Source organism: Melanerpes formicivorus, unplaced genomic scaffold (assembly GCF_026170545.1).
Source record: "Melanerpes formicivorus ecotype bairdi unplaced genomic scaffold, bMelFor1.0.p_v2 SCAF_58, whole genome shotgun sequence".
NCBI classification, from domain to species: domain Eukaryota; kingdom Metazoa; phylum Chordata; class Aves; order Piciformes; family Picidae; genus Melanerpes; species Melanerpes formicivorus.
In genome coordinates, this window is record NW_027142410.1 from 350414 (window position 1) to 365092 (window position 14679).

Genomic DNA, 14679 nt, shown 5'->3' on the forward strand with positions numbered 1-14679 from the left:
AATAAACAAACATATGCACAAATCATGATACACCAGCGATCTTCAGGGGAAATATTCCTTCAGAATATTCCTTCAGAAGAATTCTTCATATTTTCATACATAAATACCTTCCTTGTAGTGATCATCCTTATCTCTAGTTTACAAATGATTTGTTACTGTGGAGGTAATAGAGCATGGAATTCAGAGCCTTTGCATGGAAACAATAGGTACTTGAATCTATTAGGCTATCATTATCATCACTTTTGTTAGATTATTGCTAGATTATTACCTCTCATAGGCCATCTCTATCAGATCATTGATCAGGTTATCACTGCTATTACATTTCCACAAGCTTCCAGGTGGGAGCAATTGATTTCAGCACACTCTGCTCAGTCAGAAAACCTGCGAATGTCAATGTTCACACCTTACAACAGCCATGCTCTTTGGACAAGTAACGTGGGTGGGAAATTTTCCTGTTTCAGAAATCATAGAGGGGTGGAGCTGTGACTCAATGTCATAAAACACCTGCTCAGCAGCTTCTGACAGTCTTCAAGGATGTAAATTTGTTTCAGGAGGCACTGGCAACTGTGGAGTCTTATACTCAGGTGCTATTAACAGCACCTGCCTTTAATGCAGCAGTGATCTTGATGGCATCAGCCTCTGCCGTCTCTCAGGTGAGTGGAAAATAGAAAAACCCTGGCAGGAGTGTATTTGATTCAGATCTGCCCATAGATTCTAAACAAGTCAAGTTCCCTGTTGGACATAAATCTCTAGAAAAACAAGACTGTCCTTTCTTGGCTGTTAGCAGCTACCAGAACCTGCAGTTAGGATCTTTCCATATAGCAGAGAAACAGCTGCCACTTCCTGGCACACTCATTTTATCCACCACAAGCAGTGAGGAGCTGTGAGTTGCCCATTCCACATTGCAATTTCACATGGACTAGTTGAAGTAAATAGAAAATTTGGTCTTTGCTCTCTTTTTAAATCCTTTGTTCTCCTTTCCTCAATAGCATTCAAGCAACAAGTCAAGTCACTTGGAAAATGAAGAAAGAAAACGGATGATGGACTCCATAGCCCCAAGCAACGTTGATGCTAAGGTACCAACTTCAGCAAACTAAAATTAGATGAAAGTAAACAATTTTTTTTTTTGAGGAGGGTATGAATTTTATTCCCCCCCCCCCCCCCCCCCCCAAGTTTGGTTACTGAAGATTCATATGCTTATGTAGAAATAGAAACATTTAATGAAATACAGTTTTCTTTGAGTAAAACTTCTGCATGCCATTATGTGGGTTTTTAAACACCATTCCTTTGTCTATTGCAAGGTGAGTTGCTTTCATGGTTTTATTCTTTAAGGAAAATGTTCTCAATTTAGTGCTAAAATGGGACTGACTTTGGCCTTCTTTTAATGCTATCTCTGTTGACTTGAACAGAGTTTTGACCCAGCATGGTGAACAATGCCAATGTTGGAAAGTCAGAGTATCAGTGATCCTTTGGGTTTTGGTCATTAATGCCATTTTCCAGACTAAATGCCCAGTTTGATCACTGTGCAATTCTTCACAAAAGAAGACCATCTCTAACAGCCTTTGCAGAGACTGTTACAGAGACTTATTTGCATCAAATTTGTACCAGCTCTATCAGTGATGATTTTTATCTCCACTCTCAGTTATCTTGCAGCTGACTGTATACTGTGTCAAGATGTCTCAAACTAAAACTGGGGGGGGGCTCCAAACAGAACAATAACTTCTTGTTGGCTTGCTGAAATGTGTCCAGAGAAGGGCAACAAAGTTGGTGAGGGGTTTGGAACACAAGCCCTATGAGGAGAGGCTGAGGGAGCTGGGGTTGCTTGGCCTGGAAAGGAGGAGACTCAGGGGAGACCTTATATTGCTCTCTACAGCTACCTGAAGGGAGGTTGTAGACAGGTGGGGGTTGGCCTATTCTCCCAGGCAACCAGCACCAGAACAAGAGGACGCAGTCTCAAGCTGACTCAGGGGAAGTTTAGGCTGGATGTTAGGAAGAAATTCTTGATAGAGAGAGTGATTGCCCATTGGAATGGGCTGCCGGGGGTGGTGGTGGAGTCACCATCACTGGAGGTGTTTAGGAAGAGACTGGATGGTGTGCTTGGTGCCATGGTTTAGTTGATTAGATAGTGTTGGATGATAGGTTGGACTTGATGATCTCAAAGGTCTCTTCCAACATGGTCTGCTCTGTTCTGTTCTATTCTGTTCTATTCTATTCTAGACTCAAATGCAATTCAATTGTTTATAGCCCATAGGAAACCTGTATAATTTCTTGTTTGTGAAACCAGACATCCAAACCAACAGAAAGTTCATAACATCATTTTGCTCATGGATGTCACAACCTTATCAAACTGATCTCTTGGTAGCAGCATTCTGGCAGCTCCTACAGATGGAAATTAGTGTACGGAAAGGGTGATCAACTTATAAATGGGACATGAAACTTGATGTGAATGACAAAGTAGCACAACCAAAACTGACATGACATTTAGGCATTCATAACTTGCTCTGTCTCTGTTTGTGCTAAAGCTCAGCAAGGAAACAGACTAAAGCAGGAAAACCAGCTATCAGGGAGTGCAATGGCCCAGTCTCTGTAGTAATGGTTTTGTAATGATTTACCGTACTCATCCCAGAGTCATGCTGTGGTTTGGAATACCCATGGCTAAAAACATTCAAGCCTTCTTCACCACCAAGGTAGTTACATGCTAGTTATTAGAATAAACTTTATTAGAATAAACCAAACCAGGTTGGAAGAGACCTTCAAGTTCATCGTGTCCAACCCATCAACCAATCCAACCCACCCAAACAGCTAAAACATTGATATAAAGATTTTTAGTGTCCAGAACATGGTTGGACTCAATGGCCTTAGAGCTCTTTTCCAACCAAAACAGTTCTATGATTCTATAATATGAAAAAAAAACCAGTGGCCATTTTCTCCTGCACATAGGGGCTATGGGACCCTTACCACAGCTTTAATTCATTGCTCTTGTCATAATTTCTCCTTGTTAAAGGAACCTCTGAAAGTACTGGTTGTTATCGACATGTGTTCAACAACCAAGGTGTTCTCAGACGCTCTTTATTTACCTCCTGTCTTTGACTATGTCCTCTCCTCTCTGTAATAAAGCTTGGCATTAAAGGCACAGACTTGTGCAAGTTGGCACCAGGCTTCTTTGGCAGCTTTCAGTAATTCCCTTGTATTTTTGCAAGCCTTAGCTTGCCATCTCAACAGGAGGATCATCTCTAGTCTGAGCTGTTATAAAGAAAAACATGCTTATAGCAGATCTTGAATAAAGTGGTGCAAATCTTTCCTTAATGCTGATGCTCAAATACTTGCCCCAGTACTTGCTTCAGTCTGAGAGAACTTTGTGCAGCTGTGTATAAACTGAACTGTTACTGGATTTGCTTTATAAAAATCATGCCCAGGGGCAGCACATGACATTTAGCCTGCCTACAGCGCAAAGCCAAAGATGCCCCACTGTTAAATTTTCAGGAAAACATAATCTTGTGAAACCTCCTTCATATCTTAAAATGGATAGGAGCCTCAAGAAAGCATCTTATTAGCTGTTTCAGGAAGTCCTGAGATGACAGTTTGCCTTCTAGCACCTTCCACATAAATACAGGAAAGATGAAACATTCTAAAGAAAGATCATAAACAGTCAGAAGTAAGATAGTCCATAATCACAATGCAAGAGGTTTTGCTCGTCTCTGTAATGTGGATTCTCAAATTATGGTAATTCCCCATTCTAGCTAGCAGGAACTGCTCCTAGCTTGATATGGAATGCAGATTTTCTGCTGAAAATGGCTGTTTATGATAATCAGCCGTTCATGGATAGTTGATTACATTGCCATTGCCAACTCCCTGAACTAACCAGTTTTCTAGTGTAACGCAAATGACAGCAGCAGCAACACAATTGCCTTTTTTATTAGTGTTGTTCAGGGTGTTTTCACAATGAAATGATGACTACAGGGAAAAGATGATTAGTTGCATGACTTCCACTGATGGCACCAGGGACCTGAGCTTAGAAGACATTATTTTGCTTTCTGAATTTTCTGGAGTAGTTTTTCATGTCTGGCACATGGCCATGAGCAAAGTATTGTCTGAAGTCGTTTTCCTTTACCTGCCTTCTCCAAGGAGGATAAGTCCTACTTTCAATTGTCTCAGAGATTTTCTTTATAGCTAATAGCTTAATATTTAGCAGTTCTCTTCAAAGGCATTGATGTCTCCAGTTATTGTTATGATGATGATCACTGAATATTGTTCCTCCTTTGCCCTAAGGAAGGGATGAAAGGGTTTTCTAGAACAGATTACATTTGTTTTTCTGCATGTTACATGAGAGAAAACAAAAAGAGTTCAGAGTATAAACTGGTTCTGAGTGCTTTGAAAACTTTTTTTCTAGCTGGCAAAAAGGTTGAGGCTGCAGAGGTAAAAATATTTTTAATACTCCTTCAAATTTTCAGGAATCATTGTTCTTGGGAACAGGCTAACACCAGGTTATTATTATGGTTTATTTTGCTATTAACCATGCTGACCCAGTGAATAGACCCAGGGAGCAAGGCTCAGGCTGAGGGAACCTCAGCCATGAATTGCCTGGCTGCATACTCTCTGACATCAAAGACATATCTCTCAGGTTTACATCAATAGCTTTCCCTCTGTTGTTGATTCCTTGAGTCTCATTTCCATTCTCTCTTTTGTGGTCTTCATTCCACGACTGAATGCCGGGTGTAGATGTGGTGCTGAGGTGGATACGGCTTAGTGGTCTTCAGTAGACTTAGCAGTGTTGGCTTAACAGTTGGTCTTGATGACCTTAAAGTTTTTCTTCCAATCTAAACAATTCTGTGTGCTTTGGCTTACGTAGTGTGGATCTTGCTGTCTCACAGGACTCAGATTTCTCAGGCAATACAGTGAGGTTTTTCTCCTGGTAGGCAGAGTTTCCATGTGCAGCTCACAGACCTTGCTCTTACACAGACCCTACTTGGAGCTCTGCTCTCCTGGAGGAGAGAAATAATTCTTGCTTCTTATTCAGTCAGATTTCTGATCTATTGTGGTGGTGTGATGGTTTAGCCCACACGGACCAACAATAAAAACACAGCTAACCCAGTCGGAGAAGTGAATGGAAAGCTATATTATCCAAGCAATAATGAAATGCAATGAATATATATAAAATACACAGTATTCCTGTAAATTCTTCTATGATGTTGTAAAATAACACAAGCACCCATCCTCCCAAGGAGAATCCCCACTCGGGTTCCCCCCAAACCTCTCTCCCCCTACTCCCCTTTCCGCTAGTAGTTAATTAGGTGAAAAAGGAGAAAGAGAGAGAAAAGGATATTAAAGGAAATTTGTTAGCTTAAAGTAGTTGTTAAGAAAGTTAGTTATTCTTATCAGTTGTAGTCCAGGGTCTGTTGCATGCTCTGTGGCCAAGAAGCAAACTGCCAGACAGACTGAAGCTGGAGCTGGAGTGAGTGAGAAAAAGAATGCTAGTGATATTCGCTATGGCACATCTCACATCTGACCAATGAAATTCATTTGGAATTGATCTTTGTTTTCCTTTTTACACTTAAACATTCAGCTAGAGAATTCTGCAGCTGTCCTTGTCTTAAAGGCACAGCCTAAAGTATCACATGACTACTGATCAGGCACTCTGCCCTACTGTTCCCTTGTCAAGATCTTCAAATTTAAATAAACTCCTGCACTTTGCCCCAAGTTATCTTCCTGAGACACCAAAATTCCACATGAACCCTTTGATGCTATCTAATCTGTGTAGTATCTTACTGTTCTTCAAGGAAACACTGGGTATGTTCTATTGTTCTGGGGCAAGATTTTCCCCTTCCTAAGAGAGTATGGCAGGGATTTATTATCAATTTGTCTTTATTTACATTCAAAGTATGAGGTTCTTGTGATGCATTCTTCACATAACCTCTAGCCTGCCGAGTGGCACTCAGGAATGAGCATACAGTGGGGCTTGGTGTAAATGCAACTTGCAGGAGCCAAGCTTGTTTCTGTCATTCTACTTCTTAAAAAGTCATGGAAGTTCATTCATCTCTCTGACAATCTGAAAATACATGCTCCAAAATGCTGGGTGAAGGACTGGTGCCATTAAAGAAGTCTGAGAGAGCACCAACATGAAATGCAATCACTTTTACCTTTTCACTTCTCCTGAAATAGGTCTCTGAAGTGTTTATGTATTTCTCTAATTTGAGCAACCTGTTTGAGATTAGTATAGAAACAAATGGACAAGCCCAATGAGTGTCTTTATTAAGGCTGAGGTAAGAAGACAAGGTTATTCCTTCCTGGCAGAAAAAAAGGGAAGTCTAACAATGGTTGAAACAATACCATAGAGCTAGTTCACCCTGTATGCTGATAATGAAATCTTACCTCCCTTGTTTAGAGCAAATAGCCATATAAAATATCCTGTGTCCCACGTACAACTTGAAGCAATAGTGGTTAATTTCCTATTCAGTTTTGGACTACCCTCACCCAGAAGCTAAGTTCTTCTTCTCATATCCTGATAATAAGAAAGCCCTTTTTTTTTTCAGCACTTGATAGCCCTCTTGTTGTTTTGTATCTGCTGCTTCTGAACCTCACAGCAAAAAGCATTAGCATTGTAATGAGTCAAGTTACTGAAAATATTCTGACATCACTGGAGCTGTTTAAGAAGAGACTGGATGAGGCACTTGGTGCCATATGGTTTAGTTGATCAGATAGCATTGGGTGATGGGTTGGACTTGATGATCTTGAACATCTATTCTATTCTGATTCCTGGTTGGGCAAAGGTTTATGGCCCAGAAAGCCAAGCACATCCTGGGCTGCATCAAGGGAAGCATGGCCAGCAGGTTGAGGGAGGTGATTCTCCCCATCTACTCCACTCTGTTGAGACCACACCTGGAGTACTGCATCCAGGTCTGGAGCCCCTATTACAGAAAGGGTGTGGACATAATGGAATGTGTCCAGAGAAGGGCCAAGAGGATGATTAGAGGGCTGGAGCACTTCTCCTATGAAGACAGACAGAGGGAGCTGGGGCTATTCAGTCGGGAGAAGAGAAGGCTCCAAGGAGACCTAATTGTGGCCTTCCAGTATCTGAAGGGGGCTACAAAAAAGGTGAGGAGGGACTTCTTAGGGTATCAGGTGATGATAGGACTCGGGGGAATGGGACAAAAATAGAAATGGGTAGATTCAGATTGGATTTTAGGAAGAAGTTCATCACCATGAGGGTGGTGAGACACTGGAACAGGTTGCCCAGGGAGGTGGTGGAAGCCTCATCCCTGGAGGTTTAGAAGGCCAGGCTGGATGTGGCTCTGAGCAACCTGATCTAGTGTGAGGTGTCCCTGCCCCTGGCAGGGGGGTTGGAGCTAGATGATCCTTGAGGTCCCTTCCAACCCTAACAATTCTGTGATTCTATGGTCATTTTAGGCACTATTTAACTTTTATTTAACGCGCTTTTAAATCACCCAGCATTTTCTCAAAACTTCATTCTTGTCATTTTATTGGATAACTTCATAGCTTGAGAATTACTGCCATTTTTTTTTGCAAATGCCTCTTCTGACCTTCATCTTTTTCAGCCTCATAGAGATGGAGATGATTTGGAAGGCTGAGCTAGATTTTTGCGTCAATGAGTTCCCTGTGGTTTGATGCTTTACACACTTCACTGATGTACTGTCTTGTCTCACTGATTTTTGTATACTTTGACCTTTTGATCAATCTTTGACTCTTGTCCCAGTAGCAGCACCTGTGAATGCACTTTCTCTTATTTCACTAGAGAGTTTCTTTCTGTTACTTTAATAGACATTTCTCAGAAAAAAACCCCAGATAACATCTAAGGATTTCATCATCTTCCAACAGCACTCTTCCATTTTCACTTCAGATAATCTCTTCAAACTTCCCTTCATTAACTTTCACAAGTGCTTCTTACTTTGCCTACATTTTGTTGTTGTTTCATGAGGTGACTTTACAAATAATTATTGATCTGTTTGCCTTCCGCCACCTCTTCCGCCACCTCTTCCGCCACCTCTTCCGCCACCTCTTCCGCCACCTCTTCCGCCACCTCTTCCGCCACCTCTTCCTCCACCTCTTCCTCCACCTCTTCCTCCACCTCTTCCTCCACCTCTTCCTCCACCTCTTCCTCCACCTCTTCCTCCACCTCTTCCTCCACCTCTTCCTCCACCTCTTCCTCCACCTCTTCCTCCACCTCTTCCTCCACCTCTTCCTCCACCTCTTCCTCCACCTCTTCCTCCACCTCTTCCTCCACCTCTTCCTCCACCTCTTCCTCCACCTCTTCCTCCACCTCTTCCTCCACCTCTTCCTCCACCTCTTCCTCCACCTCTTCCTCCACCTCATCTCCATGTCTCTGAAGTGGCCACCTATTGCTTGACCCCAATACATACTCTGCCTTCAGTATTCTTTGAGTATCTTTCTGCAGATCTTCAAGTGTCATCATAATTAGTTTGATCATTTTATAACTTTTTACAGACCCTTGCTATTAGAAGTGCAAACTGACCCTTTCTTAGTTCCAAATCTGCCTCATTTTAATCCCTTTTGGTTTGGTTGATCTTTTACTCAGAATTCCTCACAAAACCCATTACTATTCCATAAGCTGACACTCTCAAGGCCACTTTTTAAAATATATCTTATACTTTCAGTATCTTCCCATCTTAGTGGAGATAAGCAAGCCAGAATCTGCTGATAACATATCTGTATGCAGTCAGCATACGGACTTTGAAAGAGTGTTTTCTTTCCTCTTATTCTCTAGCATTCACTGCAGTCACAGAGTCATAGAATCAATAAGCTTGGAAAAGACCTCAGAGACCATCAAGTCCAACCTATCACCCAACACCTCATGACAACTAAACCATAGCTTCAAGTGTCACGTCCAATCCTTTTTTGAGCACCTCCAGGGACAGTGACTCCACCACCTCCTCGGGCAGCACATTCCAATGGCAAATCACTCTCTGTGAAGAACTTTCTCCTCACCTCCAGCCTAAACTTCCCCTGGCACAGTTTGAGTCTTACTGTATTATCCCAGTTAGCTAACAAGACCTGTTCCCACTGTAATCATACGTCAACTTGAGAGTTTATTACTCAATATAGTCTGAAATTTCTGAAATTCCTCCCTTTTTTGCTGCCTCTGTTCCTCAATTATGATGCAGGTAGCCATCCTTGGTGCTGATTCAGCCTTTTTTATTCAGTCTGTACAGCCATGATGCAACCCTCTTCCCTTTCTATAAATTTCAGCTGTTTTGACAGATTTTCCACAAATGTTTCCACAGCTAGGGAATGCAGTCAGCCATCTCTGCTGCAGCCATTGTAAGCTTTGCACATTTTCTGCATCAGAACACTGGAACAGGCTGCCCAGAGGGGCTGTGGAATCACTCTCTCTGGAGATATTCAAGACCTGCCTGGATGCATTCCTGTGTGATCTGCTCTAGGTGATCCTGCTCTGGCAGGGGTGTTGGACTGAATGATCCTTCAAGGTCCCTTCCAGCCCCTGACATTCTGTCAGCCCCTGATTCTCTGCTGACGCACTAGTTGCTTTGGCTAGACATAGAGTCATACAATGGTTTGGGTTGGAAGTGACCTCTAAAGGTTATGGACATCTTGGACATGTTCTCTGAAGATGTAAAACCCCTAAGGCACATGTGATTGGCACAATTTCCATGGACTCAGTTGGTCAGGCCTGACATTCTCAACAGGGAGTTGGAGATAGCTTTCTTTGAGACGCATTAGCGTCAAACCCATGTACTTTGTTGTACTACTCCATGCTTATCCATCAGATAACCACACTTGCTAAGGAAAATCTGTGTTCCCACAAGGGAAGCCTGGAGTGTTTGTCTAAAACTATGCATTGCCCTGGTGGCCTGAGACATTCCCTGAGGCGCTAAAGCTAATCCTTTGACACCTATCATGAAAATAACTTTTAAAAACAGGTAAGAAAACCTGAAAGGATCACTCTGGTTTTTTTTTCCAGCCAAAATTGGAGCATTTAATAGAATCATAGAATCAATAAAGTTGGAAAAGACCTCAAAGATCATCAAGTCCAACCTGTCACCCAACACCTTATGACTACTAAACCATGGCACCAAGTGCCATGTCCAATCCCCTCTTGAACACCTCCAGGGATGGTGACTCCACCACCTCCCTGGGCAGCACATTCCAAAGGCTAACAACTCTCTCTGTGAAGTACTTTCTCCTCACCTCCAGCCTACACTTCCTCTGGTGCAGTTTGAGATTGTGTCCTCTTGTTCTGGTGCTGGTTGCCTGGGAGAAGAGATCAACCCCCTCCTGGCTGCAACCTCCCTTTCAGATCTGTGATTGATAGACTTTTGTGCTGATGGCCACATGCCTGGTTTAATGCATCTGGCTAACTGAACTTTCTCTGCTTATTTACCTCCTTTATATCTTTTTTTTTTTTCTGTTCATCCTCTCCTTCCACACTTTGTTTGCTTAGGCAGCTTCAGACTGTAGAGGCTGATAGCTGGTGGGGAAAGTCCATTTGGTTTCCTATTGTATTTTTGCTGCAGTGCCAACTGGAAACAATGGCTTCAGTAGAACCTGGATTCCTTTCAGTGTTTGATTGTCATCACAAAATATACATGTTCCCAACATTTAAAGCATGTCTTCTTTGTTATTTTTTTTCAGCAGGAAGAAATGTCACCTTACTCCCTGCTCACTGTACGAATCATAAAGTTGAGAAATGCTCATCAGGCAGATTTTTGTAAGTAGCAGATTACTTTTTTTACTGACATTATGCAGCTTTGAGTTTACTGGATCAGCCCCATCAGTGTGATGGGTTAATGCCCACCCTGAGAACAGTGGGGAAGGGCTTGCCAGCGCTCTGCCCTCCCTGCAGGGTGTATTCCCCTGTTCCACTCGCCCCTCCCTGCCCAGCTAGGATATAAAAGGGAGGACATTGCAGCCATTAGCTCTCTTTTTGGCTCCTGCCTTCCTGGATGAGAGCTACTGCAGCTGCCTTCCTGTTCCTCTGCCACGTGGTCGGGCCTAATCCTTCTCCCTTCTGCCTCCATGCCTCTTCAGAGAGACTGGTTCTGTATTCTTGTTTTTTTTCCCCTCCCATGCATCCTTGTTCCTTGCCCTTGTGAACCTTATATATATATTGTTTAAAGAAAACTCTTTACCTCTCTACTTCCAAGCTGACTCCAAATTATTTCTTGGTGGATTTGCTCCCTCCCTTCCCTCCCCCCCCCCCCCCCCTCTGTTGGGAGGGAGGAGGGGGGAGCAGGGGAAGGATTTTCAGCCTTGCCCTCATCTGAGCTTTTAAGTTCCAGTTAAGGCTCAAACCACCACAGCTAGCCACTGCACAAACAGAAAACCAGAGAAATCACACCACCTAAGAAATTGCACTCAAAGCCAGTTTCTGCCACAGAAGATCTATTTACAGAGGGTTTCTTTTTGTTGTTTGGGTTTAAGAATTCAGTAAGAGGTCAATGTCAGGTAGGGCATCAACTAAATCTTTAGGCTTTAAGACTTTCATCAGCCAGGTTGGCTGTTTAAGAGGTGTGAAAACATCCTAACCCCAGTTTTAATATCTGGGCGCTTATATCCCATGTCCATAACAAATACACAGAATACAGGCCTGAAATTGTTACACATCTGAGTTGCTCGTATTTCTTTGCTCTGAAGTGCTTCACCACATCTTAGAAGTTCAGTGAGGTACATGAGCATATGTGAGGTGTAAGGTGTGCCTGGCCTGAGCAGCCACGTTGTTATGCATGACTCTGACATCCATACCCCACTGAAAGATGTATAACAGAAGTTCTTTGGGGGCTGCAGTACATAGTACACTACAGCTTTCATGCAAAGTATTCTGAAAATGTGTGGTATTTGGTCAGGCTTTACTTGGTGCTACACTTCCACAGAGGATTTTCTATGGAGAATTTTCTTCTGTGATTCCTCTATGTGCCTCATGAACATGCTGGGTCAGGAATCACTACAGTATTGCATATTCCTTTAACATAATGTTTTTCCTCCCTTTTCTGTGCAGTTTCTTTCTGTTTTGGGAGATTGTGCTGAGGTTCACTAACACCACAGCTTCTCCACTGCTCAACATTTCATGTAACATGTTACTTCACTCCTCTGTCTTCCCATTTTTTAATATTTTTAGTAGAGCTAGAGGATCTATCAAGGTGAAAAATCATTTACAATTGCTGTTTGAACAGGCCAAGAGTCAATTCTTTAGCTATGGTACTCCAAAATGTGGTGGTTTCAGTGCAGTTACCAAAGCTGTCAGAGGAATGTAAGTCACATGTCAAGGACTCTCAGGCTGTCTTGATACATTCCCTGAAGTTAGAAACTTGGACAATATCTATGACAGGCACAACTTCTTCAAAGAAATAAGATGAGACATCCTGTCTTGCCAGTAAACCAGCAGCTCTGCTTCAGACTACTTAAGCCTGAAAACTCAGGTTTTGCTTCAGAAAACTACTGTGGACTAGGCTCTTTACTAGCTGGTAGGCTAGTTCTATCTTTGCATGAGGCACCAAGTCATCACCTTGAGGAAGGCCAAGGACATGGCAGAATACCTCCTTGTTTTCTCCCACTGATCATTACTTGACTTCCACTGAATAATTTAGAGATGACCACATTTTCTCCCTATTTGTTTTTATCTTCATCTTCTGATAGAGCAAAAATATTCCTCAAAGAAAACTTCTTGACTTCCACTTCATTGTATTCCACTCACTTTGGGATTTCAAGAGCAAGGATGTCACTGTTGTTCATATTGCAGCTGAATAGAATAGGTTGGAAGAGACCTTCGAGATCATCGTGTCCAACCTATCACCCAACACCATCTAATCAACTAAACCCTCCAGTGATGGTGACTTCACCACTGCCCTCAGCAGACCATTCCAATGGCCAATCACCCTCTCTATGAAGAATTTCTTCCTAACCTCCAGCCTAAACCTCCCTTGGTGCAGCTTGAGACTGTGTCCTCTTGTTCTGGTGCTGGGTGCCTGGGAGAAGAGACCAACCCCCTCCTGTCTACAACCTCCCTTCAGGTAGTTGTAGAGAGCAATAAGGTCTCCCCTGAACCTCCTCTTCTCCAGGCTAAAATGAAGTGTCCTGTTCACATGTTCTGGAATACTAACTGGGTTGAAAAGATAGAAGTATTGTAGGATATAGAGAAGGTCAAATTAATTTCTACTGTTTTTCATAGCTGTGAAACACTGCACATACCTCCAAGACCTCACCTTCATTCCTTTTGGAGTGCTGATTTAATTTCTGGCCGTGTTACCTTTGATCTACAATGGAAATTAAATGACAAGATAAGAACCATGATTCACCTGCTTATGCAAAGGGATTACACAAAGTAAAATGATGCTGCATTCTCAGAAAATGGTGTTGCTCTTACGACCTCATCCTCCATCCTGAGGACAGTGGGATTTCAGAAGTTGTTTTACATAATTAGATGTAGATATTTAGGAAGTTCCCATTGTTACTGAAATCTACATCTCTGGGGAAGGGATCAAGATGTCCGGGCTCGGTTTGTAGCTCTGCCAACAGGCTTGTTGCGTAAATGTAGGGAAATCATCCAAAGGCTGTGCCTCTGTTGCCCTATTAATCATGGGTGACAGAATACCTTCTCCCACATATTTTCTCTCTCTTCTCTATTTAGATGATGTGCTCATTTTGAAAAGGGTTATCTTTTATTATGTGTAGAGGGATCCAAGTTTAAGATATGAGGTCAGTTCTAGAAGCAGTGAGAAGTATCTCCAGATGCTTTTGTTAATTACCAGTAAACAAGAGTTGGGGTAAAGAAAAAGATGTCTTTCTCTTTTCTGTCAGCAATGCCCCAGGTACTTTGTGACTTTGGGCCTGCTTCTTAAGGATGTCATACCCAAGGGAGCACTGTAAATCAGCATGCCATTGAACAAGGGATAAACAACTACTAAGTGGCTCTTTGTTGACTAAGCAGCAACCTGGCTGTGCTCTCAAAGAAGCTGGAATCTCCCAGGAAAAGTGGTGTGGTGCCATGTGATTTAAATACTTCAGTACAATGCAAAAAGATACCTTGTAATTTTTAGGGGCTTGATTTTGCATGGACAATTATGTCATTTTTAGCTTAATGCTTTGGGTTTGACATTTGAAAGTACTTGACTAAACTAAAGTAGCTGCACAGGCTAATGTGTGCTGATGAGCATTAGAAAATGCTGTTTACCAAGCCTTGTCTCAGCAATATGATCCCTTGCCCTGGAAAATGGATTATGAGCAGCTGATACAGGTGCTACCTAACTGTGAGACCTCAGTGGAAGGCTGACAGTTTTGCTGATAACATGTTTCAGATTTCCCTTGATCTTTTTTTCTTACAGCATCAAATTCAGGAGCAAGCCACATTTACAAACAGCTGCAGAAGCTTCTATGACTTGCTTTGCCTGCCTGTGTGCTGGCTTTCCATCTTTCTAAGCACATGCAGTTATCTGCTGGTGTGAGTTTCTGTTCACCTCCACCTGGCTAAAACCTGCCCATTCCCCTATTTTTCTCTCTTGCAAGTGCAGACAGCCAGGTCCTTTGGCCATAGCAGCCAAACAGAAAGGGACCCGAGGCTTCTGATTGACAGCTGGCTGAACATGAGCCAGCAGTGTGCCCAGGTGACCAAGAAGGCCAATGGCATCCTGGCATGCATCAAGAATAGTGTGGCCAGCAGGAGCCGGGAAGTCATTGTGCCCCTGTGCTCAG

The 14679-nt window shown here is 42.6% G+C and overlaps 1 protein-coding gene across 1 annotated transcript in view; it reads left to right on the forward strand.

Moving 5' to 3' along the window:
• Positions 1-546: 546 nt before the first annotated feature.
• Positions 547-14679, forward strand: part of LOC137452741 (cytosolic phospholipase A2 epsilon-like) — a 49606-nt gene continuing 35473 nt past the window's right edge. The window contains exons 1-3 of the mRNA XM_068161392.1: positions 547-653; positions 990-1076; positions 10627-10702. Of these exons, the coding sequence (XP_068017493.1) occupies positions 627-653; positions 990-1076; positions 10627-10702 (190 nt within the window). The 5' untranslated portion in view covers positions 547-626. The remainder of the gene's footprint in view (positions 654-989; positions 1077-10626; positions 10703-14679) is intronic.